The 27,543-nt window shown below is 39.6% G+C and overlaps 1 protein-coding gene across 5 annotated transcripts in view; it reads left to right on the top strand.

The window, feature by feature from the left end:
* PLCL1 (phospholipase C like 1 (inactive)) overlaps positions 1-27,543 on the top strand; it is a 310,279-nt gene that overhangs the window by 256,318 nt on the left and 26,418 nt on the right. For 4 of the 5 annotated variants that reach the window (XM_070580505.1, XM_070580507.1, XM_070580508.1 and 1 more), the window contains 2 exons: positions 9,401-9,476; positions 11,631-11,740. In XM_070580505.1, the coding sequence (XP_070436606.1) occupies positions 9,401-9,476; positions 11,631-11,740 (186 nt within the window). Of the gene's footprint in view, positions 1-9,400; positions 9,477-11,630; positions 11,741-12,479; positions 13,611-27,543 lie in introns of those variants that run through there. The other variant, XM_070580506.1, reaches the window with a different exon arrangement.

Genomic DNA, 27,543 nt, shown 5'->3' on the forward strand with positions numbered 1-27,543 from the left:
TGTTTGGGAAACAGAACAACTAGAGAAAAGAAAAGGCAAAACGATCCCTTTACGCAGAAAGCAGCTCACTGAGGTGGATCCTGTCACTATCATGAGTGTGGAGACAATGTCCTGTGGTCTGCTCTGTGCAAGTTCTCTTGTCCTGTGCCATTATAAATCAGGCTTGGAATTGTGGCTCAGAGCTAGTCCCAAGGACTGAAAATACTTCTTTGCGTACAACAAAGGCAGCAGACTTGCACTAAGCTTGCAAATGCTCAGAAAAGTAACGCTCTTGATTGGATCGATTTTGCTTAAAAACAAAAGATTTCAATTTGTTAACAATGCTTTTATTCATCTGATTTAAAATTTATTTTTATTTTTATTTTTTTGAGTAAGATTAGCCCTGAGCTAACATCTGCTGCCAATCCTTCTCTTTTTCTGAGGAAGACTGACCCTGAGCTAACATCCGTGCCCATCTTCCTCTGCTTTATATGTGGGATGCCTGCCAAGCAGTGCCATGGGCACACCTGGGATCCGAACCGGTGAACCCCGGACCGCTGTAGTGGAATGTGCAAACTTAACCACTGAGCCACCGAGCTGGCCCCTGATTTAAAATTTTTAAGGAAATTAAAAATTGAAGGAAATTATCTTCATTCTAGTTAGGAGATATATATGTAACAGCAATCAGATTTTTAAAATGTACCAAGTTTAATAAAATTCAAGTCTTATTTCAAGCAATCTGAACAGATGAGCCACTACAGAACCAAAAACTAGAACTCAGTGTTTTGATTAAAAGGAAGGTGAGAGATAGATTAATTATTTTGCTCTTCTTAAGAGGAGAGAACAAAATAGGTCTAGAATAGATTGGCTTTTTATTGACTCACATATTCTTAAGTGACTGCCTTTCCAAATTTGACAACTCCTTCCTAAAAAAGCAGTGGACTCAAGTAAGTACATTTCCTTCTAGGTTTTATAGGATGAATATCTATAACGGTTGATACATGTTGCAAATTAGACTTGGAGGGAGAAGCAGTCATGGCAAAAACTTGTTTTCACGATGCTTTACTTGGTGAATTCTACTTTATTAATGTTTATCACCAACTTGCACTTGCAATAGGAATTCTACACTTTAGTATAATATCTGTATCACAAAACAACTTATAAGCTTAGGTCTGTTCCTCAAGAATGCTTGGATTCTAGTCTAAACTATTTCACTAACTAGCTATGTGACTTTAGGCAAGTCAACTTTGGGCTCAGTTTTTTCCACCTGTAAAATGGGATTGTCCATGATACATGGTCTTTAAGGTGACTTCTAAATATAAAGTTCTGTGGTTCTAGGAATTTAGATATAATTCAGGAGAAAATTGGAATCTATGGAAGGTTTATGAGTCATGATATGACGATGAAAGCTCATCTCTTCAGTTCCATTAAATAGTTACATTGACTCTAACTATTGCAATGATCCAAGGCAATTAGTTAAAATTCCTATAGGAGAAAAGCTGGAAGGACAGGTTTTTTTCATACAGATTGGACAATTTAATCCATCCTTGAGCAAAAACATTACTTTTAAAAACATTCCCTTTCTGTAAAGTTTTCATTTTAAAATAAATGATTTTGATATTAACTGACGACTTTACCCACCCCTGTTCAGGACACATCTCATGCTTAAAGTAAGCTGACGTTTGTCCTGCTAAGTCCTCTATTCTTTTAGATTCAAAGTGGTGGCAAGGAAATGAGATCCATTAGGAGATATTCATGTGACAGAACCAGAGGAAAACTCTTTGTATTAGTACAACCCCAAAGGCAACTAGGGGCTCAGGCTGAGACATCAGATATGTAAATCAGGCCACTGCCAGATTCTATTGTTTGGGTCAGCTCAGCTTTGGCTGGCTAAGTGTACTGACCACCCAGCTGGGGGATTATCTGAAGACACGCTTCTCACCTTCTCTCCTTGGCTTTTGCACTTTGTATTTCATTTCTGTCAGGATCTGTAGAGACCTAGGAAGGAGATGAAACACAAATCAACCATTTTCCTTCCTAACAACTTAGATAAATGACTGAACTGAGGGGGAAAGGTTGAAATTGTTGATTTCAATGTGGTTTGGAATGTCTGGTACATTTCATCCATCCATCTTATTTGTTTTCTCTACAACTACTAATAATTGAAAGTTGACTGCGGAAAATGGAATAAAATTATTCTTCTAAATACAGTAGAAGCTGTTATCATAGAGAAGATCAAATGCTCTTATGAGAAAAGTTCGTATGAGCAATGATTTTATGTTCTGAGACTATTAATGATGAGGTGTTTTAGAGTAAAAGTGGTGACTTTTATTACGAAGGGATTTCAGGTTACCGTTGTCGACGAAAATAATCCATAACCAATCTATAAATGAAAATTTGGGTGAGTTTATTCTGAGCTTAAATTTTAGGATTATAACCCAGGAGAGTCTTTCCACAAAGGAACAGAGCACTCCAAAGAAGTGGGTGGTTATATACCCTCAAAGAGGGTGTTTCACATATGATTGAAATGTCCCTCCCACAATAGTCACAAGATTGCCCTGTCGGCACAGCACTTGATGGACACAGCAGGTAGTGGGTCTGCCATCTTGGTGGGCGTAGCAGGAGGCAAGTCTATTGTATCAAGCTGGGCGGCCACAGGTGAGCGCAGCAATCAGTTTCTAGCCTAAGGAAAGATGCTTAACCCTTCAGGAGATGCCAACGTTGGGAGGGAGAGGGAAGTTGCACCTTTATCTCAAGGGCCTGTGTTCTCGCCATAGGGAATCTCTAAAGCAGATATACAATGCATGCTCAACAGTCACGGTCAGGCCCTTTTGGAAAAACAAGATGAGGCCGAATTAGGTTTACACCAAATGGCTTCCTCATATATTCCAATATATCCTATTACTTGCCATTTTTATTTGTCACCCTCTAAGGGATCTCCAGGTGATGCTCTTCTGTGTTCAAGGCTAGCTCACGCTTCACTGTCTCTTTAAGAAGTCATCTGTTAGACAACAGGAAAACAAACTTACTCAGTGGGGTTCACAATGTTTACTTGGGGGATTTTTAAGAGAACTCGAATCATAGGGTTTGTTGTATGTTTTGGTCCTGAATTTATTTTACATCAAATAAGTAATAAAGTTTAAAATTTATTTTTTCTGATACTTGAGTGTTATATTTTTATAGGTATAATCCTGTGAAAAACTTTATGTTTATTTTTCAGTACTCAATTTGAAAAGGAATTAAGAACATGTAAGATTATAGAAAAATGGAGAAGCTTGGAGAAAAAACCAAGACAATAAGAGAAATTAGAGTTCCAAAAAGACAATTTTAGGTTTGAGAAGTGATCGAGAATAAATAACCTACTCTACTGTGTGTGCATGTGTGAGTAGTCCGTACACAGAAGAAATAAATATCACCAAGAAAGATAGGGGAAGGTGGTTGTACAAATGGATGATGGATCTGGGGATGGAGAGATGAATAAGATGGGGTCCCTGCTCTGCTGGAATTACAGTTTCCTGGGGAATTGAGGGGTGAGAGGTAATATAGGTCAACAATTGTAATTTAAGATAGAAAATAAAAAATTTTGTAAACAGACTGAAAAAATAGAATGTTCTTGGAATTTGGAGGTGAGAGGGTGAGGGAAGGGGAAATCAGGACACCAGTCGCAGAGGGGGCGTTGAAGTGAGCTTTGCGGCCTGAAGGGATTCTGACCAGGGGAGATGGCTTAAGAAGACTTCCCTGGTAGAAAGAACTGTGTAGAAGGAGGAATGAGGAGGGCGTGTTTGGAGAAGCGTGATTCACACAAGTAAACTGGGATCCAGGAGAATCGGGGAACCATTAGGGGGAAGGCTGCTGAGGTCAAAGGGAGTCTCAAACTCTAGGTTAGAAGCATTTTACTTCATTCAATAGGCAAGGGAGACAGTGACAAAGCCAGGAGGTAACTAGTGCTCTGCTTTTGGAAGATGATTCTGCAAGTGGTATTTGGAAGGAATGAGGTGGGAAGAACCTGCTGGTAGCAGAGTATGGAAGCAAAGCCACCTCTGAGCCTCAAATGCAGTTTTGTGAGAACGGGAAGAAAATAGGAGATATTTCATTTTTTTAGTGTTGGGGGGATGGGGGATGCGCCGGGGAGGATGAAATGGAGCACAAAATATTTTTGAAGTTGACATTTGAGCTGCCTCTGGAAGGATAATTAAACTTTGAAAGATGGTCCACGCAGTGAGAATAAAGTCTTAAACCAGGAGTGTTGTGGTAAAGAAGAAAACAAAGGGATAAAAGTGGGAGGAGGGGCCGGCCCCGTGGCCGAGTGGTTAAGTTCACCCGCTCCGCTTCAGCGGCCCAGGGTTTTGCTGGTTCGGATCCTGGGCGCAGACATGGCACTGCTCATCAGGCCACGCTGAGGTGGCGTCCCACATAGCACAACCAGAGGCACTCACAACTACAATATACAACTATGTACTGGGGCAATTTGGGGCGAAGAAGAAGAAGAAGGAAAAAACAATTGGCAACGGTTGTTAGGTCAGGTGCCAATCTTAAAAAAAAAACAGAAGTGGGAGGAGAGGCAAGATGATGACTGACAACATGGGGGCTCACCTTCTGGATGCAATGGAGGCAAGAAGGATGTCTGAGATTGAGCCTGGGTCTCTGGGGGAGACAGAGAATGCTGGAAATTACGGGTACATGTATCTAGTAGCTAAGCATCTCCACTTTTTTGGATCAAGCACTGTCTCAGACTCTTCATGGATAGCACACTCTAAAAGGGTGACTAAAGATGGGGGAGTGGTTATAAAAGCATGGGCAAGGGTTAGGAAGCAACAGTGGATGGTGAGCACCCCAGATTGAGCAATGGTGGAGAGCTGTCATCACTCCCAGGCCTAGAGGGGTAAAGGGAAGGAGCCATTCCTGGCACTCAGTACTCTTTGTACCTCCCAGAGAAGGGCCACCTGACAGGAGCTGTGGCCTTGCAGAGAGGAAGCTATCAACTGCAGTCCAGCAGCGAGGTCATGGTCAAGGGAGTAACTACCCTAAACCCTCTTGCCTCCTGCTTCCTGCCCTTGATTGCTTGCTGCTGGTTCCCATTGGCTGATCCCAATAGAAATGAGAGGCCACGGAGCCTGGTTGATGTTGCCTCAGCACAGAGCGTGGCTGAGAGTGGATCTGGAGGGGCGAACAGAGAGGACCCCAGCACAGGCAACTCCTCAGTAAAAACATTTTGAGAATTTATTCATTCATAAACTATATAACTTACTAACATACCAATATATACAGTATAGAACATCAAGATAGAAATTAGCATTGGATTTTAAAATAGTTTCACTTATGAATAATAAAAATCTTCTTGCTCTCCTGGTGTGATTGCACAGGTCGGATCTGATCAGCCTGCGTTGTTTTCAGTTCTCAGTGTTGCTGAGGAGGAAATTGTGGTTGGAACAGGCTGAGCAGCTGCTCTGCCATGTTTGTGTTGTTTACTTTGCTTGCGTTATCTTCATTTTCCTTTCAGGAATCCATATTGGGAAGCTTTTGTTTATTTAGAACAAGATGATATAAGTGGTATTTACTTTACTATTTTTCAGGCATATGTAAGTTGAAATATTCTGGTGGAAACTAATAAATAAACGTGTTGCTATCAGCCTTCTCCAATGTGGAATTCCCTTCTTACCTTTTCTTACCTCACTTACCATATTGGAAACACATGATCTTCATTTGGTGCGGGACCAGGATCAATCTGCAAAGCTTAATGTCTTTTCTAATTGTACAGATAAAAATAAACGTGAATAAAAGTCCTCGTTGTTTCTTCTCACACCTCAATGGACTATCATGTGCCCTCACCCCCGAGTGCATGTTTCTCCCTACTTTGGAAACCACTGTTGTAGACCATGGGAAGTATAAATCTGGAATTCAGGAGAGAGGCCAAGGTGGGAGACATTAGCTTTGAACAGATCTCCGTGGGTGCAATATTTGATAGCTCTAGGAATGGACGAAATTACCAAGAGGAGAGATAATAGTGAAGGGAAAGAATGGAGAGCTGAGGCCAGGGCACTTGGAGGATCCCTACGTGTATGAATATAAAGGAGTAGGAAGCAGTAGAGAAGACAGAGAGAGCAAAGCAGGAAAAGAACCAGGGTCCTGGAAGTCAAAAGGAGGGATGATCAGTGGTGTCAGCTGCTGAGCTGGAGAGAATGAGGGCCAACGATTGGCCAGGGAGTGGTTGATGATGAGGCCAAGGCTAAACTTTGAGGGTCTCGGTGGAGTCCTGCCTGAGTGAAAGCAATGAGCATGGGCTAGGTTTTTTAAGGAAGAATTGATGAGGACAACCATTCAAAGGCCAATAAAATATTTTGTTATTGTTTTTGTTTGCTTACTTTAAGGTTGAAGATGTTATTTGGAGAAGGGAAGAAACCAGGGGAGAGGCAGAGATTGTAGATGAAAAAAGGAAGGGGCTATTAGGAGTCGGTTCCTGGGGAAGCAGGCAGAGGTAGGATTCAAAGTCTAGGAGGGAGAGTTAGCTCTGGTGAAGAGGCCACTTCGTCTTCAGGGTGTTCCAAAGAGACTGGCATTTTTGGATGCAGGAACTGTATTCCTTTTGTACTCAATGCTGAGAAGATTCTTAGTAAAATATGGCAAAGAAACCTGGCCACAAATCAATAGGTAAAGAGTTTTTTTTCTTTAAAAGGATACATTTGAGTCTGGTTGAAATGGATTGGTTATGGGCATGCCCTCAAGTCGGGCCGGGCAAGGTGACTTTGGAACGCTGTATTTCAGGCTCAGAAGATTGCATATATGTGAAGGCATGCATTCTCTCATGGAGCATGGCCCAGCCAGACAAAATCAGAGGGGTGCTATTATTTTTATGAAAATAAGTGGATGCCAGGAAACCCAGATTTTAGTTCCAGCTTGATCATTAATTAGCTCCATTTTTTGGACAAGAATCTTAAGTCCTGTAAGTCTTAGTTTCCTTTTTTATAAAATTAAGGGGGTGGTCATGATAACTAAGCTCCTTTTAGCCTTAAAATTGATTCTAAAAATGTATAGTATATTATCTCTTTTGCTCATGGTAAAGTCAAAGAATGTGTCCATTCTTTATGAATGTTTCCCTTGCTTGAATTTCATGAAAACTCATTTTGTCTACTACTTGATTAATGGTGACATCTGGTAACTTTCGAAAATATTGTATAAAAACTCAATGTTGCATGTATGGATGCTAATCTTAGAAAAGACTGAAACCAACTGCCCTCATATGAAGTCTTCCTCTGCCTGTAAATTTCATTCACGTGGAAGCTGCAGTAACTCGGGCTACTGTTAGCCACTTGATAAATTGTTATTCACAAGCATTCCAATTCCTCTTGGCAGTTGAAAGAGTTAATTAATGCAGTTAAAAAATCTGACTCAGGGGCTGGCCCCGTGGCCGAGTAGTTAAGTTCGCGTGCTCCGCTGCAGGTGGCCCAGTGTTTTGTTAGTTCGAATCCTGGGCGCGGACATGGCACTGCTCATCAGACCACACTGAGGCAGCGTCCCACATGCCACAACTAGAAGAACCCACAACGAGGAATACACAACTATGTACTGGGGGGCTTTGGGGAGAAAAAGGAAAAAATAAAATCTTTAAAAAAAAAAAAAAAATCTGACTCATATGGAAGCAACCCAAGTGCCCATCAACTGATGAATGGATAAAGAAGATGTGGTATATATATACACACACAAAGGAATACTACTCAGCCATAAAAAAAGACAAATCATCTCATTTGCAACAACATGGATGGCCCTGGAGGGAATTATGCTAAGCGAAATAAGCCAGACAGAGAAATCAAACACTATATGATTTCACTCATATGTGTAAGATAAACAAACACGTAGACAAAGAGAGCAGATTAGTGGTTATCAGAGGGGAAGAGAGTTGGGATGTGGGCATAAAGGGTAAAGTCACCGTATATATGGTGACTGAAAAATAATAATGTATGGCTGAAATTTTACAATGTTATAAATTATTATGACCTCAATAAAATAATTTAAAAAAAAGTCTGACTCAGTCCAGACCTTGTTGGGTGTCTAGTTTTACAGTTTTGATAGTCAATTTAGCCCTCCCAATAAGTCACTTTGAACTATCACTTTAGGCAGGAAACATGAGTAATTGAATTCTATTTCGTTGAATTAATCAATCATATTTCATTCACTCATTGGCGTAGACTGAGCTGCATGGAGATAGGGATTTGTCTGTTTTTGCTCATCAATGCCTCAGACCCAGGCGCTTGCCGCAGTGCTTACACATCGTGGCTGCTGAACAGGTGCTTGCTGAATGAATGAATGGTATGATTTTGCTCCTATGGAATTGTTAGGCACTGAAAATTTGTGATCCAATGTTCTTTTCCATTTGAAAATTTGTAGTCATAAACCACTTTGTATTTGGAAGTGATCCTACAAGGCTACAATCTGTTCAACAGCCTCGAATTATGAAAAATGTCTTGCTCAAGACCTTTTGTGTCCACTTTGGATTCTGCCTTGGACTCCCTTCAGAATGTTGAGCCAGACACATAAAACATGGACTGGCCAGATGAAATGGGACATTTACTGAGAGTAGGAGAGTGGTTGGAAATTCAGGAAGTGTTAGTTTGCTTATTGGTTGCCTTTCTTAGTCACTTCTTCCAAAGGCCCCAATCCCTTATATTTCTGATCACAACTTCTTTACCAATATTCATCTTGCCCCTTCTTCACATACAGATTTTCTTTCTCTGTCCCTCCAACACTTGTCTTGTTTCCCCTACTTTACTCAGTATGTTAGTTACCTCTTGGACATATTTGCTTTCTACCCAAACATGGAAGGCAGGGACAGCCATTTCCGTGTTATTGCCAACAAACTCTGCAGAATTAGTTCCTCTGACATCTGACCCACTCTTCATTCTTGCCAATGGAGCGGGAGCCCTTCTAGAGGGAGAACCAGACCTTTACCATCTTTGGGCCACCCAAATCCAAGCTCCCAGCTTCATTGATGTGTTCAGGAGTCCTTTAGCTCATCACTAGGTGATTCTCTATTCTGATTCTCATTGCTATTGTTCCAATGCCACTTGCCTTGATGTTGCAGTAACTTTTGAGGTGAGGGAGTGGAATAAGAGGTGTTCATAAATGTGGTGATCTGGAACTTAAAAAAAATGTGTATGCGTTGACTCATTAGTTATTTATTTGGCACCCATGGTGTCCCAGGCATGTTACATAACTGGAGCAATCGTAAGGTAGGTGACTCTAGCTGTAGTGTTGGGATGGATGGAGGTTGGAGCAGAGATTGTCCTCCCCTCGCCCTTCTCTTGTGGTTAAGGCCATGGTTCCCCATTACTGCCAGCATCCTGTGTGTCTCCCTGTATGTCATCTTTCCAATGAGCCAGTTTAAGGACTTCTAACAGCCACCTTTTTTATGCTTATTTTGTGACAGATGATTCAAGAGAGCCGGTTTCTCATAGAAATGGCAGATACAGTCCAGGAAAAGATTGTGCAGTGTCAGAAATCAGGTAATCTCCCCAGTTGCCCCCCTCCCTTATTTTGCTTAGAAACCTTAATGATAATTCCTGGCAGATTTTTAAAGTTTCTGCTTTTACTCTTAAAATTGAAATATTTTATGTCATATTTTAACTATATGCTGAGTTAAACATAAGTCTTTGTTTAGTACAAGAGAAATCTAGGTGATAGTAGGTGGGCTATATGTGAGTATCTACGGGGCTGGTGTCTGAAGATGTCTAGAGAGGTGAGGGTTCTGAATCTACTTTTGTGGTTTGGAAGCCTATCAAGCCTTTTACTACACATTCCCCCTTAGAACCACTTCATTTTTACAGTTTGAACCGTAATCCTATTAATACTCTAGATGTTTGCCTCATTTATTAGTCTTCATTTTAGATTTAGATTTCTTCTTCTTTTAAGTGTGGCATGGGGCACGTGTCTGTGAGGGCACACCTCTGCTTAAGTTCACCTTCATTCACATTCCTGCACTTTTCTCTCTCTTGGATTCACATTCTCCTTGATCTACACACACACAATAATGATTTTGATGAGGAAGATGGCAATATGACGAATGCATGATTTATTTTCATGTGATATACTAAGCGCATACACAGTGTTATTTATTCTCATAACAACTCTGCAAAGTAATCATTGTTACATCCAATCTACAGATGAGGCATCTGAGATTCTGAGAGATTGAGTGAATTACCCAAGATCCCATATCAACACGTGGTCGAGCTGACCTTTGAACCCAGACCAAACTTTAAAAATAGTGCTCTTCACTGCCTGGCCTGCAGGCTTAAATGTTTCAGTTGAGAGGAAGCACAAAAATATTAATACCAAATGCTTATGTAGCACTCCCATGTGCCGGGCACTACTTTGAGAGGTTTGGATGTATTGACTCATTTAGTCTTCATCACAATCCCTTGAGGTAAACACTCTTGCTATTGCCATTCCACCAAGGAGGAAACTGAATCACAGAGACTCTCAGGGACTTGCTCATGCTCGCGTAGCTGGCTAGCAATAGAGGTAGAGTGTAAGCCCCGGCTCCATAGTCATGCCCTTACATGTGCTGTGTCATGATGTTAGCACCAGGAAAGTTCATGTGGTTTTAGGCTGTGTTAATAAAAGCAGAGTAACTAGAACAGGAGGGTGATGGTAAATCCCCACCTCGTGTGGGCCACCTCGAGCCCCCTTGGAGTGTGATGTTCCTGGGTGCAGATCCCTACATATCTCAACTCCAGGGAGCTGTGCAATGCAGTGGCCCTGCCTGGATGTCACCATCCTTAAAGAAGAGACATTATGAGTAAGCTGAAATGTGTTAGAATGTTTAATCTGGAGAAGAGAAGACTCTAGTGGACTTTATCTAACATCTTTCTTTGAATATTTAAAGGGCTGCACTGTGGAAGAGAGATTAGATGTTGTTGGTCTGGGTCTAGCTAGTGCCAAGGAGTGGAACTTCCAGGGAGGGATACTTTGGCTTGATATCAGTCATAGCTTTCCAAAGATGGAATTAGCAGCCCAGAAGAAAGTGTGATTCCCGTCTCTGGGGTGCTAACACAAAGACTGAAGAAACAGATGATGGTGATGTTTTTTATAGTATTCAAGCTTGAGAAATGGTTGAGCTAAAAATAACTAAGGCCATTTCCAAATCTGAAACATGTAGGTGTTTCTAGGAATGCTATTTTTTAAAAAATCTTTTTATTTTTGCTCAACACTTACTAATTACCGTTGTTATCTCTGTGGGCTCCAGGGCCTCCTATGAAGCCATATGGATGGTTCATAAGGAAAAGTAAGATGTGTACATCCATCACATATGGTTATCATTCACATATTTCATTGTTTCATATAAAAACCAGGTAGAGGACAAACAAAATATGTGTTACCTGTTGGAAGAATTTGCTTCATAACTTCTCATGTCTTTATCTATGGCTCCTAGCTGTTTAAAATGTAATTTGGTCTAATGCGTTGATTATTGTCAGTTTCCCCTAAGGTGAACCATTTGATGGGGATGAACAGACTGGGAGGGAGAATCCAATTCAGGGATTTAGAAATTATGAGAGAAGGACAGGAATGGGAACTATATTTTTAATGATAATATTTTCATAATAAAAGCCCTATTTTTCTGAAATTTATGCTAAGAATTCTTATGTGTTCTCTTTTCAAAGGGATGGAGTTCCATGAGGAACTTCATAATCTGGGGGCAAAGGAAGGCTTGAAAGGAAGAAAACTCAACAAGGCCACTGAGAGCTTTGCTTGGAACATTACAGTGTTAAAGGTAAATGAAATTCACAGGCATCCCCTCTGCCTATATTTCTCTCCCCCTCATCTCTCCAGTGTGCAGAGAAGCATCAGTGATTACATAATGGGGATTTGAATTTTTCAGTCACATGTGGCCTAATCACCACGTTCACGCTCTAAGTGATGGCGAGATACATACTGGGATTGACACACTTTTTGCCATAATAGGGCAATGAGGTTTGTGGCAGAGGCAGAGGACAACACGACCTAACTCCTTTGCGTGATGTTTGTGTGTGTGTGTTTTCACTCACATGAACATTTCTGTTCAAGCCAATATGGCTGTTCTTGTTTGTGGAAAGAACAACGCCAAGTGTTGCTGGAGAAGTATCCAACACAAGTGATTTGGAAGAGGCTTAAACTACAGAATATCTGGAGCCATTCAGGATTATTTTATTTTGAGAACCGTCTCTATAAATAGACAGTTTTGCAAACAGCTTTAGAAGTCAGTTTCTTGAGATTATGATTTGCTCTGCTGAAAATTAATTTTAGGATTTTGGAGTAAAGATGCCACTTTGCATATTTTCTTACATGAAAGGAGAAATGATTTAGGCAGTTAGAATAATTTATTCTTGACAGTGTGATGGGAGAAAAACAGCCACAAGCAAAATTAATAACTGCTGACATTTAAAGAACACTTTTTATGTGCCAGGTACTGTTTTATATGAATTAACATTTTAATACAAAAACTCAATACAGTTATTATTCTCATTTTACAGGTGAGAAACTGAGGCATTGAAAACTTATGTATATTACCCAAGGTCACTCAGCCAGCAGCTGGAGGAGCTGGAGTTTGAACACAGGCAGTCGGTCGGCTCCAGAGCCTGGGTCTTTAACCTGCTCTGCAGAGAGATGCTGCATGTGTTTATGAAAGTGCTAGGGAACTCTAGGACACATCACGAATGTTTCTTAAAGATTGAGTCCACAAATATTTGTTAAGTTCCTCTTAAGTACTGGGCCCTGGGTAGGCATTGGGGATCCATGAAGAACAAAGGAGATGCAGACCCTGACCACATGAGTTAGCAGTCTAGAGGCTGGGGGTAGGGTGGGGAAAATAGGCATCATTTGTTTACAGGCAGGGAGGAGCTATGGGGTTTATATAAAGAGGAGTTTATTTTATGCTAGTAGAGTACCATGTGGCAGCGTGGATGCAGATACAAAGCTTTCTGTCCAGCAAGTATTTGTGTGGGCTTGTTAATGTGCCGATAACTGAGGAATGTGGTAGGGATACAAATATTGGAAGAGTAATTCTTGGATCTCCAGGACTAGTCTACAAGGGGAGACTGACATGCAACTAATAATGGCCTTTGGTGGCTCAGCACTTCAGTGTGACAAGCACTCTTGGCTACATAGTCTATATACGTTTCCCCATCCTTCTTTGCGACAACCGTGTGAGCTTGAAACAGCTCATCCTGACCCTGATATGACTGTCTCCATGTCGCAGAGGAGGAAACTGAGGCTTAGGGAGGTTTAAGTTTCTTGCCTTCTGCTGAGCTGAGATCTTAACTCATGCCCATGGTTCTAACACTACCCTGTCCTCCTCAGTCCGTGTGACAAGTCCCGGCAGCCCAGTACAGCGGGGAGGGCACAGGCGCTGCATGCAGACTGCCCCATAGCTGTGAGGCTTCAGCCAAGTTATGTAATTTCTCTGAGGGTGATAATAGTACCTATACTTGGTTTATGAGAATTAAATGAGATAATATGTACAAAAGAGCTAAGTGACAGTGCGCAAGACACTATATAACACTTATATATACACATACATACGTGTGTGTGTGTGTGTATGCTATTACTTTATACATATATAAGCTATTACTTTTGCCAGATGAAATTGACCATTGGAAGAACAAGTCTTTTGTTGTTTGTTTCTTTTTTTATTTAAAATTTAAAAAAATTAATTATTATTTTTAATTGAGATATAATTGTTTGTTTCTTTGTTAACTTCTGACTTAAGCCCATTCACTGTTTTCTGAGGTTTGTTTGTGTGTTTGGTTTAGTGACAGGAGTTGGCTGCTAGATGGGGCCAAGCAAATGCTGTACAAATTATTCCGAGACAGATCTTTTGAAACAGAATCAATCTTCCATTATTGTAGCTCATGTACTAGCTGTTGCTATTTCAGTCTGAGCACTAGGAAATTGAACACGAATAGTGAACTTTTCCAAACTTCTAATATTTCCTTTCTCTCCTCCGTTGCGTTTGATGGGCCTGCTAATCAGGTGACCTTTCCCCAGGTGCTGAACAAATGACCTGCTTGGAGTTTGAATTTTAGCTGAGGGACACAGAAACGGGGCTCTTTTGGAGACTATTTATGCCAGTGGTACCTCTGAGAAGATCTCCTCTCTAAGACTCTTCCTTTATTTCTCGTATCTTGGATCTGGAGCTCTTAGTTCTTGCTTTGTTCTCTAACCTTCCTATTGATTTTCCAAGTTCTTCAAAGTCATCCAATAAATGCCCTTTTCCTTACGTTTACTAGAGTCAATTTCCATTACTTACAACTGGTTGAATTAGTAATAACCACACTGGTAAGAAATAATCACTGAATTAGTAGGATGTGGCAGGACTCACCTGTAAAGTTTTGCATTGCCTACTGAAAAGGTTTCCTTATACACAATTTATAGAAGTACTCCCCACTGTCTGGCAGGAGGAAGTGGAGATTGACCAATATTGGTTGAAGAGGTGGGTTCATGTAGCTAAAAATATTTAATTTCAATGTAATTTCCACCAAGTAAAGAAGTAGCTAGAAAAAGTGAGAAGTATGCCATCAGGGAAGTGGTGGGTTGGCAGCATAGAGTGGTGGAAAGGGGCGTTGGCTTTAAAGCAAATTGAGCTGAGACTAAAAAATGAACTCTTTCTGTTGTCTGCAATTCAGGATTAGATTGATGCGGTATTAATAAATGATGGGGAAACTGGAGAAAAATTTGTGGAGACAAAGATGAATAGCTCTACATACAATGAATATGAATCAGACTCACAGTGTCCAAATTTTTCAAGCCAGAGATGAGGACTTAGAAGCCAGCAAGGAGGCTGAAATCGAGATGGTCCTGGAAGCTCCCATACATGGGTCTTTCTTTCATTCATATTTTAGCACCATGCATGGGTCCAGAGTGGGGACTTCCTTAGCAGATTTTTCGCACTTCCCCACCCTTTTGCCATATGCCAGTAGCCAACTATAACAGTCATTTTCCTCCTATCCCTTTCTTACTCTTCACTGCTGAGCACAGAATCAAACTCCTTAAATAGCCACTCTGTCCATTTGGGATGATGTCATGGTGCTTGTCTCAATGACTCAGTCTTCAGTGTCTTTTCCAGATAATCGCTGGACCAAGATAGCTCCCTCTCCTCCCACCCTCACACATTAACAATTCTTCCCATCTGTCTTTCCTCCATGCTGTCCTTCAGAAATGAGTTTTGTTTGGTTATTAACATAATATTGAAATCTTACAATGGGAATTTTTTCTGTTTTTAAGTCTTCCAGAAAGAGATAACTACATCACTTGCATAGCCAACCTATTGTAGTGAATTGTTAGTAATTTTGGAAGTGTCTCACTCATGAGAATTCTGAAGCTCTCTTGGAAGAGAGATATGAATTTATGCTGTATTATTGATAAAACACAATGTGTTATGAGTGGAATTCATTTAAGCTCTTGGACGCCATCGAGAATATTTGACTCTTTAAGTACAAAAAGAGCTTCATTGTAAGGTGGCTACACCTGTATAACTAAAATTAGAAAGAACTCGAGAGTAGAATTTTAGTGAGCCTTTCCCGTTATATATTTTTCTAACTTGGCCTGTTGGCTATTTTAAGGAACTAAATTCCATTATTTTTACATTATTTTAAAGTTTGATGAAAAAAAAAATTTAGCAGGCTAGAGAAGTATCAAGTAGAGATATATAAGAAATAGTATTAAAAAATATAATTAGTAAACATCATAAAGGAAAAGCTATGAAGTAGGTGATCACTAGATCTTAAAAAGAAATAAAAGGGTTAAGAAGTGGCTGGCTTCTTATTTGTTCATGAGTCTCATTGATTACTAGTTGAAGGATATGTATTAAATAAGTGATGAATAAAAGCTATTTCATCAGTGAGCACTTCTATTAATTGATATGTATTTATACTTTCCCTAGATAGATTTCCAGCTTATAATTTAATGCATTCCAGTGTGTGCCATTAAAAAACGGAGTCTCCTTTATAGATTTATGTTCGGTAAATATGACTAATCTTTTTTCACCTAATTTTTTGGCCTTTTATCACTGCTTATGGCATTGCTTCTTCGGCTTTTATCTTCACAACATTTTCCTTTTCCTTGGGAAGAGCAGAGGCTGAAGCCTTTCACTTCTCTTTGAGTATTTGTGTTTCTAACCTAGGCAGATTCTCTCATTCAGCCCCCAAATTTCGGGCCCTCACTTCTCTGGGCAATATTGCTATGAAAGGGAAATTATATGGACGACAGTGTAGTAATATGCTTTCTGAGAGAGCCTGCAAAGAGGCTTTATTAAACAAAGACATTTAAAGTCTTTGCTCAGGTAGAGAGACAGGAGAAGAAGGGAAACAAGATGATGGGCCAATGGGAAAAGAATTATGAGGAGAGGCATCTATCTCTGAAAGACTGAGCGACAAGAATGAGTCTCCCTCAACTGAATGACCATAAATATTTTAAATCATTCTATGAGATACTGTGTGTGTTTGGGAGGGGGCGGGGAATCAAACCGGCTCTTCTGGCAGCCATGATGACTGTACCCCTGGGGGCTGCTCTGAGGTTATATAAAGAAGAAACATTTCCAGCGTCCTTCATATTGTCCATCGAGAACTTTTCCTGTGGTATTTCTGGCAGCTGCTGGCTATTGTTGCTATAGAAGCTGAGAAAGGCTAGGTTTCCTCCTGAGCCAACTCATTCAGAAAAGAACAGCTTTTTATGAAGTGTAGAAACAGATCCCCAATGACAACAATGCATTAATAATAAAGTATTCTTCGTACTGATATTACTTTCAATTATTAAGAAACATAAAGCAAAGTGGTCAACAGTACAGCCTCTGGAGCCAGACACTTTCTAGCTGTGTGGCCTTGGAAAATCTTTTGTCTCTATGCTTCAATCAATTAAGATGTGCTAGGTTGTGTTGTGGTAATAAAAATTTGAAAATTTCAGTGGCTTAAAACAGTGGCTTATTTCTTCCTTGCACTGAATGTCTATCACGGGTCAGCAAGGGTCATGTAGGAACTCAAGCTAATGGGGGCTCTTTCTCAACGAACACGTCTACAATCCTGGGGGCAGGGAAGCACAAGCTAGTTTTAAACACTTCCGCCGAGGAGTCTCACATATCTCTTCTGTTCACATTTGACTGGCCGAAGCAAGCCACATGGTGAAATCTGACTTCAGTGTAGACTTGCTCAAGGAAGGGGAGATGATATTGGTGAATATAATCTATGAGTGATAGGTTCCTCAACTATCCCCACCTCCTAGGGTTATAGCAAGGACTAAATATATATAAAGTGGTGTCTGGTATATAGAAAGTGCTATGTAAGTTTCTATTATTTTTATTATTAATAATGAGCATTCAGTGCCTACGATGAGCAGTTAAGTGATTTTCACCCATCATCTTAAGTAATTTTCCAGGTAACTCTGTAAAGTTACTGTGATTACACCCATTTTACAGGTAGGAGAACTGAGGCTCCAGAGGTTAGGTAACCTTCTCTTTAGCATGTAGGTAGTGAGTGATGGAACAAGGCTCTAACTCCAGAGCCCATGCTGTTAGCCCACTTTGCTGTGTCTCAGAATATTTATAGCACCACAATAATGATGTCTTGTATTAACTGAGTGCTTTCTATGTATCGAGTATTGCACTAGGTGCTTTGTATCCATTATCTTAATCCAGGGGAGCGGGTGTCCTGCCTGGCTAACATGAGTATTCCAGTCACCTTGACAGTGTATTCTTGCAGTGCAGAAGGGTATATTGAGAGAGTGTAGCTTGAGACCATGAATTCTCCTTGTTCTGATACTGCATTCACCAAGCAACTCTCTGGTCTCCACTTGGCTTCCAAGTATACTTTTCTAGTGTAGATAGAGTGGGTTGACTAAGGGACATAACTAGTCCCATCTGCCTGGCAGTCACATTTCTCTTAGTTAATGAGTCATTTAAGTTTCTTTTTCATCTGTCCATCTCCCATGAGTTTGGTTAGCATGAATCAGCTCCCCAGGGCCTCATCACCCCTGAGTGATTGGATACAATTGAGCCCCTGGCCAGATACCATTGAGATTATGAAAGCAAAACAAAACAGCAACAAAAGTACCAAAGCAGAGGGCCAGACCCTCGCCCCACCCTGAGAACCCAGCCAGCCCCCTCCTGTTTCTCTTGGACAGCTTCACTCTTCACTGGCTTTTAGTCTGGACTTCGCCAGCCGCCACATCTTCATGAGATGGAGGAAGTTTAAGAGCTGTGCCGCCAGCAAAAACTTTCAAAGGCGTGCTCCCTTTCATATTCCTTCCTCAGCTCACTCCTCCACAGCCTCAGTTTTGCCTCTCAGATCTACAATCTGTCCTTTATCACCTAAGCTGTTAGAGCAGAAGTTCCGGAATCTTCTTCCTTTGAATTACAAAGCCCAGACGATATAGAAAGGAAAGGTGACGTCCCTGTAGGTAAAGGCTTCACTGAAAAGAAAGGAGCCTGCCAAGAGGCCAAGGTGAAGAGCCTGTAAGTCACCAGCCTTGAGAAGTGAACAAAGCTTTTAATCCTGTGAAGTCTAAGGAAAATACTTCCCAGTGATATGTATGAAATAACAAATTCTTGGGCTGTGAATTCCCATCTGTTTTATCTTAGAATTATCTAAGTGTTTAGGCCTAAAGGAAGTGGGACTACGAGTCTAGAAATCTATAACCAACTAATATAATTTTTCAAAATTATCTTATCTTCTCTGGGGCTAGATTTTCTCACCGAAAAATGAGATCAGACATTATGATTGCTAGGGTCCTTACAGGTCCTCACATTTTATGATTATGTGTTATTTTCCATCCTTTTCTGTGGCTTAACTATATTACATTGCTTAAATACATTGATCCTTTTGTCACTAAACTTACCAATAGTGTAAATGTCTCTACTTATGTATTTTCCCTTTTACGTCTTGCGCCCCCACCTTTGTGTTTTTGGTTTTCTAACCCATGGCACTATGAGTCCCTAATTATATTCTTTCTCCACTCAGCCTCCACTGTGACCTCTCTACTGCTATCTTCTCCCTTCCTGAGTTCTCTTTCCAAATAAGATGGTCTGTACTTACTATCTTGTTGAGAAATTTTTTTCCAATGTTGTTTTATTGTGGTAAAATATACATAACATAAAATTTATCCTTTTAACCATTTTTAAGTGTATAGTTAGTGGTATTAAATACACTCATAATGTTGTGCAACCATCACCACCATCCGTATCCATAACTCTTCGCATTTTCTAACACTGAAACTCTATACTCATTACACAACTCCCCATTCGCCTCTCCCCCAGCCTCTGGCAGTCACCATTCTACTTTCTGTCCCGATGATTTTTGACTACTCTAAGTACCTCATAGAAGTGGAATCATGCAGTAGTTGTCTTTTTGTGACTGGTTTATTTCACTTAGCATAATGTCCTCAAGGTTCATCCATGTTGTAGTGTATGTCAAAATGTCCTTCCTTTTTAAGGCTGAATAATAGTCCATTGTATATAATTGCCACATTTTGCTTCTCCATTTATCTGCTGATAGGTACCTGGACACTTCCATGTTTTTCCTTTTGTGAGTAATGCTGCTAAGAACATGGGTGTACAAACATCTCTTTGAGATACTGATTTCAATTCTTTTGGAAGTAGAATTGTTGGATCATATGGTAATTCTGTGTTTAGTTTTTTTTTTGAGGAACTATCATACTGTTTTCCACATTGGCTGTGCCATTTTACGTTAACATCAACAGTGCACAAGAGTCCTAATTTCTCCACATCCTCGCTGACACTTATTTTCTGGTTTTTTGATAGTAGCCATCTTAATGGGTGTGAGGTGCTATCTCGTTGTAGTTTTGATTTGCATTTGCCTAATGATTAATGATGTTGAGCACCTTTTCATGTGCTTTTTGGCCATTTTTATATCTTCTTTGGAGAAATGTCTACTCAAGTCCTTTGCCCATTTTTGACTTAGGTTGGATTTCTTTTTTTAATTGTTGAATTTTAGAAGTTCTCTATATATTCTGGAATTAATCCTTTATCAGATATATGATTTGCAAATATTTTATCCCATTCTGTGGGTTGCCTTTTTGCTATGATGATATTGTCTTTTGGTGCACAAAGTTTAAAAATTTTCATGAAGTCCAATTTGTCTATTTTTTCTTTTGTTACCTATATCTTTGGTATCATATCCAAGAAATTGTTACCAAATCCATTGTCATGAAGCTTTCCCCCTGTGTTTTCTTCTAAGAGTTTTATAGTTTTAAGTCTTGCATTTAGATCTTTGATCCATTTTAAGTTACTTTTTTGTATATGGTGTTAGGTAAGGGTGCAACCTCATTCTTTTATGTGAATATCCAGTTTTCCCAATACCAATTGTAGAAAAGACTGTCCTTTCCTCATTGAATGGTCTTGATACCCTTGTCAAAAATCATTTGACCATATATATGAGGGTTTATTTCTGGGCTGTCTATTCCATTGGTCTGTATGTCTGAGTTTATGCCAGTACCACACTGTTTTGAATACTGTAGCTTTGTAGTAATTTTTAAAATTGGGAAGCGTGAGTCCTCCAGCTTTGTTCCTCTTTTCAAGATTGTTTTGGCAGTCAGGGTCTCTTGGGATTTCATATGAATTTTAGGATGGGTTTTTCTATTTCTGCAGAAACGTCATTGGGATTTTGACAGAGATTGCATCGGATGTGTGGATTGCTTCTGGTAGTACTGACACCTTAACAATATTGTCTTCCTGTTGGGAATTTTTGCAAACAGAATGATCTTTTATCCTTTCTTTCATTCTGCAAGGCTGCCCTGCAGTGAAAATACTCAAAAAATATTTTAGAGGTTCTGATCATTAAATTCAGAGGATAATTCACAGAATTTCTTCCATTCTTGAAAATTAGACTATAGTCTGTTAAGTTCCATGGGTGAAGTGCTCTATAGTAAAAAGCAAATCGTACAGAATTGGCCGTGTACGTAATCACTATCTCAAGACACACCTGTCTGTCTGTTCCCGTTCAGCCAGCTAGCTGTGTATCCATCTGCTCAAAGACTTCCCTAGGCACCTAAAGAATGTCTTCTGTTGTTAGGTTAGGTGTGCCCAATAGCTAGTGGAAGGAATGTTGTGTATTGACCTGGTCTACATCTTCTCTAGGCTACATTTATTTTTAAAATTTTCATTTTATTTTTTAATTTATTTTCATGTTTTGGCCTATTAAATGTTTTAAAAATATTTGAATTTTGGCAAGCGGTTAACAATATTTGTCATGCTGTAAATGTTCACGGATTGCTACTGGGAAGGGCAAAATAGTGATGATGCCAAAATTGAGGATCTGATTCTAGTGGCAGCTGGTTTAGTCTCACTCAGCCTAGCAAACCCTAGACTCACCTGTAATCTCACGCCTGCATTACAGTGTGTGCCGTTTATCACGAGGAAGAAGGTGGCAGGGAGAGACAATGGATAGATTAGTTCTAGAAAAATACTCTAATCTCATGTGTCTGTACCATTGTCTTAATACACAAAAGAAATTTTTATTAGGCCTTATAAAGTGAAGAGTATACATTGAGAGGCATAGCATTTATTCCTGGGGTTTTATAAGCTAAGTTTGCTATACTCAGACTAGGTGTTTGAAAAAGTATTCCTAGACACATTTTTAGAAACTTGTTATTATTTGGCTTATTCGTTCAGAATAAAGACCTTTCTCTCCCCTCTCAAGAAGTTGATTTAATTTATCTTCACTTCGACATTTATAAATAAGACAGTGCAAAGTGTAAAAGAGGCTTCTAATCCATAAATTAGCAAATGGTAATTTTGTGTGTGTGTGAAACCACATTCATCCATTCAATAAATATCTGTAAACCCCTACTGAGTGCTAGGCTCTGTGCCCGGCGATGTGCTGGTGAATGAAAACATGGTCTCCTCGTCTCAGGGAACTGACAGTCTAGTGGGGGCAGTTATTGACAATCACGTGCTGCATATGAGATTTGTCACTGTGATGAGTGCCCTGAAGGTGAAGTTGCATGGCACTATGAGGCTCTATAACGGGATTTGACCTAATGGGAGAGGTCAGGGAAGTCTTCCTTGAGGAAGGACCAGTTGAGCAGAGAGTAAATATCTTTAGCCTTTCTTGGATTCCAGAATCCTGCCTTGTATCTTGATACTTGAGTGTAGTTGCCAAAGCAATCTGAAAATAATGGTGAAAAGAAACAAATCAAAATAAAGATGTGCTGGACCTCCTCAACTTAGTCCAGGGGGTTCTAAAGTGTCTGCCTCACTCATTTAATTACCACTCATTAGCATCAGAGCTAATTTGTTAGTATATCAAATCTGGTCATGAGTCATATTGTTAATTACAAATGAATTTAATCATTCATCTTCTAAGAAAATCATCTGTAGCAACATTCTATGTCCGTGTGTATCCATAGAATTTATTTGACAGCTTCAAGTTGCAGAGGAGGATGTTAAAAGTTTGGTTTTTGAGAGATTTCTGTGATTGAAAGCTGAAAAGATGCAGAGAGAGACATATATAATGTACAATATTAGCTGTATTAGCATTAGGAAAAAAGGTAAATTCTTTTTAAAAGAGTATAATTAGTGCATCTATGATAATAAAAATGTCACGAATCTAAAACATTATTTCAAACAGCTCTTGTCCAACAATATGCGACAATTCAGATGGAATATTAATGCCTCTTAGCAAGAAGCAGGCTGGTTACATGGTGTCCAGATTTCTGCCTTGGGTGGCTGCATCCCAGCTGTGCTGCCCAGGAGTTTAGAAGAGATAAAAGCCAGACTGCTGACATGATTATGGAAACACAGACCTCACTTTATCTCCAGTGGAACTAAATTTAGTGTCTCTTGGAGGTACGTTTCTTTTTCAGATGAAAGCTACATTTTATAATGATTTTGAATAATTCAAAAGTGGCAGAATCCTAATGAATAGATGCATCATAGACCAGAGGACGTGGCTCCAACTTGTGAGGTTATGGAAGGGCTTACTTTTCTGGCAGAAAAACTTTCTTTACAGAAAATTTGTCTCTTACACACAGAGTCTTAGTCTAAGGTGAATCTTAGCTAAGGTGAGTTTGATGTCTTAACTCTGTGAGCTATTTTCTACAAAGATATAAGTGGAATGAAGACCTTGATAATGATGGCGTTTCATTCTATATTCTTATAGCCCTTTTAGGTTTTTCAGACACCAGCTCCACTTCTTTCCTTGTTACTCTAGGGAGAGGAAGGTGGGACACATCCATCTAATATCCTTATTCTTAACCCCAAACAGAGCAACGTGACCTCACGTCTCTGAATGTGTATGTAAGTGTGGTGTGTACTTTGTTGAGTGAAAACAAATCCAGGTTTCAGTAAAGAAAGGTTGTATTCCGGGGCCGGCCCTGTGGCCGAGTGGTTAAGTTCCTGCACTCCACTTCAGCAGCCCCAGGTTTCGCTGGTTTGGATCCTGGGTGCGGACATGGCACCATTCATCAAGCCATGCTGAGCGGCATCCCACATGCCACAACTAGAAGGATCCACAACAAGAATATACAACTATGTACTGGGGGGATTTGGGGAGAAAAAGAAAGAAAGAAAAAAAAGAAGATTGGCAATAGTTGTTAGCTCAGGTGCCAATCTTTAAAAAAAAAAAAAAAAAAGGAAAGGTTGTATTCCAAAGGGTTATTGCAATATGGGGAAGGGAACTGATGCAATAAATAGGGAGAATACTCCTTCCATAAAATCTGTAACCTTCTCAAAGGTCAGGCAAAAGACCAGATTTTTCTTTTACTGGGAGGGGCAAACAAGGCTAGAAAGAGCCTGATATGGGGACTGGGTGGCAGGGTGGTGTGATGCTGAGGGAAAATTAAGAAGGGGCTGTGTGTGGCTCAGCCTGGGGGAGGACAAAGTTCAGAAGACTGAAGGAAGCAGAAAAGCTTAACTAAAGTTTGGCTGAGTCAAGAAAGCAGATTTTTTGTCCAGATTTGTTAGTGGGTACAGACAGTTTAGTTAATCCTTTCTGGAAGGAAGCTGGAGGGTCGGTGTCTGGCCCTGGCATAGGTAAACTGGGGGGTTGGCGGGGACCCCCATGAGTCCTGTCAGTCAAATGGGGAAAGCTGGTCTTTTGCAGAGAGCCATTTCCTGGAACACAAATGGGTGGGAGATTTCTTAACTTGCTGTTTTCCAGGAGCACAGGGGTCAGGTAACATTTAACATGGTCAACATACATAAATAAATATGTATATAAACATATTGTATATGTGTGTGTATGTGTATATATACACACAGGTATATACATATCCGTAAAGGTAAATATGTAAAGGACAGTTTAGGTTAAGAATAACAGAATTAGACATTACTCTTTAAAGCCATATTGAAAAGATCATAATGAGCAGCAAGAAAATTTCCCTCGATCCGGAAGTGGTTATCTTCCAATTTAATTAGATTTCTCTTATTTCAGGTAGGTCCAGTGTGCTCAAATATACATCATGTGTGAGATTCCATCCTCTTAGAACAGACTAGGGTGGGGTGGGAGGGGGAACGGATCTTTTTTTCCCCCTTATTTCCCACTTCTTGGAAAACAAACTTGAATTGTTAATCACTCCTCATGTATTAGTGATACTCGGAGCATTTGTAATAAGTAAAGGTACCTATTCACCTAAGCAGAATAATTAGGAGTTGAAATTTTCTTTTAAGGAAAAATCCATAGCTTTATGAGAAGATTAGTTATTGATTTTTTGAAAAAGAAATCCCCTTGGATTTTTAAAAGTAGGTTTAAATTCATAAAAAATTTACACATAACTGTTCAGAACACTGTTTGAATGAGGCAAGAAACGTTCATCATGATCATACGAATGTTTTGAAAGAAGGTGACTTCTGAACGGAAGAGACTCCCTGGCACGGAACTGTGACTTAGAATTGCGTCTTAGACTTTTGCATTACCAGAGGATTTTCTGGAAAGGTTATCACATCATTAGGTAGAAGCTGCTTGCTCTCAGAGACAAAGAAGAGTGTAGGTTTCTTTCAGGCTGGAGGGAGTCCTGGTGTGCAGCAGAATACACTAACCCCTCTGATTCGCTTTGTAAATCTGCCAGGACAAAGCTATGTGTTCTAAAAATAGCCAAACTCTTTGTTTATTTGAAAGATATTATTCTCAATGGACTTGTGAGTCAATGGACTCTGGGATGGAAACTTCTTAAATTGCTTTACAGTGTACTCCAGGATAAAAAAGATTGTAATCCAGATCTCTCAGAGCTATCCCTTAATCAACTAGAATATTCTAGATCTCCCAGGTGTCTGCTACTCAGCAGCTGGCATTGTGGAACTAGCATAGAAGTGATTTGTGGCTCTTGTTGCCTGGGAAAATTAATCTTCTGGGCCAAAAAGAAGGTCCTGATCAATTCCCAACAAATCTAGTTTCAAGTTGAGCTTTTTTTCTTAAACATGCATTAAGAGTTGTATTTCTCATATACATTTAAAATATCCTAGATACCCTAAAAGTATGGCGTGGGTTTCAGCAGTTAATCTGATTGCCTTGGATCAGAAATGTGGTTTGTCTCACTGTAATTTTCTATTTCTCCAGATTTAATTGAGCATCACTTTTTTTTTTTAAAGCAAAAATATATAGAGAGGGAGGGTTGAATGTTTTGGAGAGTTACTTATATTCTCTAGGGGCACACAAATGAATCAGTAGTTTATTCCTTCACGCTGCCTGGATGAGTTCACTTTGGACACCTGATAGAACAGTCAGATTGACATTCAAGAGCTGTAGACAGTTTATTTGCTTATGAAACCATGGCTGGTTGCACACCACTTCCCCATCTCCTCACCTTCCAGATGGTTTCTTACACTTACACGTGTTAGAGGAAACAGGCTCTTTTGTTTATTGTGGATTTCATATCAACCAAGAAACTATATCCAGGGCTGCTAAAAATGAAGCTGGTGGGTATATGCTTGTGTTTGAAAAGTGAAAAGTGTATTTTAATAGTAACTATGTCCTAATATTAAGTCTGAATAAATGAGACTAAAGATTCTTAACAACGTGTGTTGTGTATCCTCTGAGTCCGCCCATAGAGTCTTTTCATGTAATGTGAAACTGGATAGGGAAAAAGCTAGCAACTTCCTTCCTGTTCTCTTATCTGTAATACATTTTTGCCTGGGAGAGGAAGACTGTCGCTGAAGGGAACAATTATATGTATATATAGTGCATGCTTGTATGTGTGTGTGCGTTACAACATAGCCCCCTGATTCTTATATTAAACAATACGTTTATGAACCACACTCATTGTAAGCTCTGTGATAATACATGTAGATATAATAAGAACAATATTGGAGAAATGACATCTTCCTCTGAGTTTTGGGTTATCTAAAACTATTCTCAGTGGTTCTTGTGAAAAACATAAAAATGCATAACAATATGGTAATTGCAAGCACTGCCCGGATGGAAATTCCATTTCTGAATTTTGGAAAGTACTTTTTTAGCTACTAAATTGTGGTTATATCACTCAGACCAAATCATTTCTGCTGTCCTTCACTTAATAACTACCACCTTACAGATTATTGGGTTCATCTCAGAAAGTATAATTTTGTTCTAGAACTTCCTTTCTGGTCAGAGGGAGAGGGAGCAAATAGTGAAGTGATTACCACTGTCCTTATTCTTTAAATAACTGCTCCTGGGAAGGTCATTTCCTTTGGCTGCTTTGTCAAGGATACCCAGGAAGAGTTTTCACAGGAGACCCTGAACTACAGCTGGCCTTGATGATTAATTACTTGAAACTTTATGAATTTCATTGAAGTTAAGCATCAGTAAAACCAAAATGGAGCTCTTGATCAGACATTTCTGCACCAGTGCAATTTTTTTTTTGCAATACAAGTTTTAACAATCTGATCCCTGAATTGGCCAAAGCTGACACGTATACTACCATGTAAGCTATGTACTACCCAGCTCTGGGGGGTGCCATTCCCTTTGAGTCTGTGGTGCCCTCTGGATTTCTCACATAGCTGCCATGAAGTTGTCAGTCTCAGCATTTTCCTATTTTTAGCTTTCTGTTTTCCATGAAGTTTTGGAGAGTGTCTGTGAGTATTTATTACTTATATTAGTTGTAATTATTGTCTACTACAGTGATTTTCCCTAATAAAGGTTTACATTTAGAAGTCCTTAGTAATTTCAGAAGGATTCACGTACAGTGTGTGTCTTCTTGTGAGCCTGACATTTATTTATATATTGAAACACAGTGGAGACTCTCAACAATCCAGATTATTCCATATATCAGATGAGGAAAATTTTATTTGTAGCTTAGTGAGATCTTAAGTGTGATTGGTTTTGACAACCAAACAAACCTGATTCAGTTTGCAACTCCAGATGACAGAAACAGAAGGCATTGGGAAAATAATATCTAATCCTCTTTTCAAGTCTAATACAACCTTCTTATGAGAGAAAACTTAATTAAAATTCTTTAATCTTCAGAAAAAATGTTCTAAATTCACTTGAGGATTGAAAAACAAACAAACAAACAAATCTTTTTGACAGCCCAACTAGACTGCAGTGAGATAAATGTTTTGATATTTCTGTCATCTATAGGAAATAATTCCAAGTTCTTGGCCTGGATAGAAGGCCCTCT

This window comes from Equus przewalskii, chromosome 17 (genome assembly GCF_037783145.1).
Source record: "Equus przewalskii isolate Varuska chromosome 17, EquPr2, whole genome shotgun sequence".
Lineage (NCBI taxonomy): Eukaryota > Metazoa > Chordata > Mammalia > Perissodactyla > Equidae > Equus > Equus przewalskii.